Source organism: Cervus elaphus, chromosome 26 (assembly GCF_910594005.1).
Source record: "Cervus elaphus chromosome 26, mCerEla1.1, whole genome shotgun sequence".
Classification (NCBI taxonomy): domain Eukaryota; kingdom Metazoa; phylum Chordata; class Mammalia; order Artiodactyla; family Cervidae; genus Cervus; species Cervus elaphus.
In genome coordinates this window covers 17,919,767-17,921,106 of record NC_057840.1, presented here as the reverse complement: position 1 = coordinate 17,921,106, position 1,340 = coordinate 17,919,767, and the positions used below count along the sequence as shown (strand labels likewise).

The 1,340-nt window shown below is 46.1% G+C and overlaps 1 protein-coding gene across 1 annotated transcript; it reads right to left on the bottom strand.

Moving 5' to 3' along the window:
• Positions 1-308: 308 nt before the first annotated feature.
• Positions 309-1,340, bottom strand: LOC122684111 (trace amine-associated receptor 7a-like). The gene has a single exon (XM_043887970.1). It carries the CDS (start codon positions 1,338-1,340, stop codon positions 309-311), a length of 1,032 nt encoding a protein of 343 aa, XP_043743905.1.

The following is a 1,340-nucleotide window of genomic DNA, read 5'->3' as shown; positions in this document are numbered from 1 at the left end:
ATTTTCTCAAGAATGCTACAAAGGAGAGGTTATTAACTAGAGACATACAGTGATGTTCAGAGAGTGGAAGCAGCCCAAGATTGGTGTTAAGTTGCCATGTTTCTGGCTCCAAGGTCATGCTGTTTCCATTACATACAGGGTTTTATGCTGTATACCAAAGGATGATGAAACTGAATTTAAGTGTTTGGGTCAAATTTGAAACATAATTTATTTTACATTAGAAGAACTTAGACACATATGACTAAATTTTCTACCCAGCATGTGTTCACTGTGAATCTACTATCAATTCCTCCATCTAAAATGTAGACTTACGGAGAAAATAAATTTACTGTTGAGGAATTCTCTCTCAAGACTTTGCCAGTGACAATGAGTTTGATGGCTTTTCGAAACCAGGGATAAAAGAAAGCATAAATCAAGGGGTTCATAGCTGAGTTATAATAAGCAATCCAAACCAGTATTTCACAAACATACGTGGGAGTGATGAAACCTAGGAAGGCGTCAGTGATGGAGTCTAGGAAGTAAGGCAGCCAGGAGACCAGAAACGCCAGCACCGCGACGCCCGGCGCTCTTGCAGCCTTTGTCTCCCTCTTGGCCACTCTGCCTTGGTAGCTGTCTGAGCATCGCCCAGTCTTATTGCTCAGACTCTCAATTTGTCTAGCCTGTTGTTTAGCAATGAGGAAAATCTTGGAGTACAGAACTACCATCACAAGGGTGGGGATGAAAAATAAAAGGAAATTCACCAATACCCAACTCTGATTGACTGCAATTTGACAGCCTCCCACACAGGTGAGAGCACTTACTAGATCCTCCAGGCCAGCTGCATTTGCTCCTGTGCCAAGAAGGGAAAAAGAAAAGATAATCGAGAAGAGCCAGGAGAAGGCAATACACAAGCCAGAAACAGACACAGTGACCCTGGCTGGATAGACCAGGGGGTCAGAGAGGGCAATGTACCTGTCCAGAGAGATAAAGCACAAGTGGTAGATGGAAGCGTAACAGAATGAGCCTTCAAAACAAGAGTGGAGTTGACAGTAACGCTGCCCAAAGTACCAGCAGCTCTCCACGGACCTCACTGTGCTGAAGGGCATCACGGTCACTCCCACCAAGAAGTCTGCACAGGCCAGGGAGGCGATCAAGAAGTTGGTAGGAGAATGCAGCTGCTTGAAGTGGAGAATGGAAATCATTACCAGGAGATTTCCAAATACAGCCAGCACAGTTCCAAAGATGAACACCGTGTAGAGGATGAGGCGGGGACCTGGCGAGTAGGGGGTTTTCACACAGGATCCGTTCAGGTGCTCGTAGCAGAGCGGCACGGCTGCAACGCCGGGTGAGCTGCTGTTCAT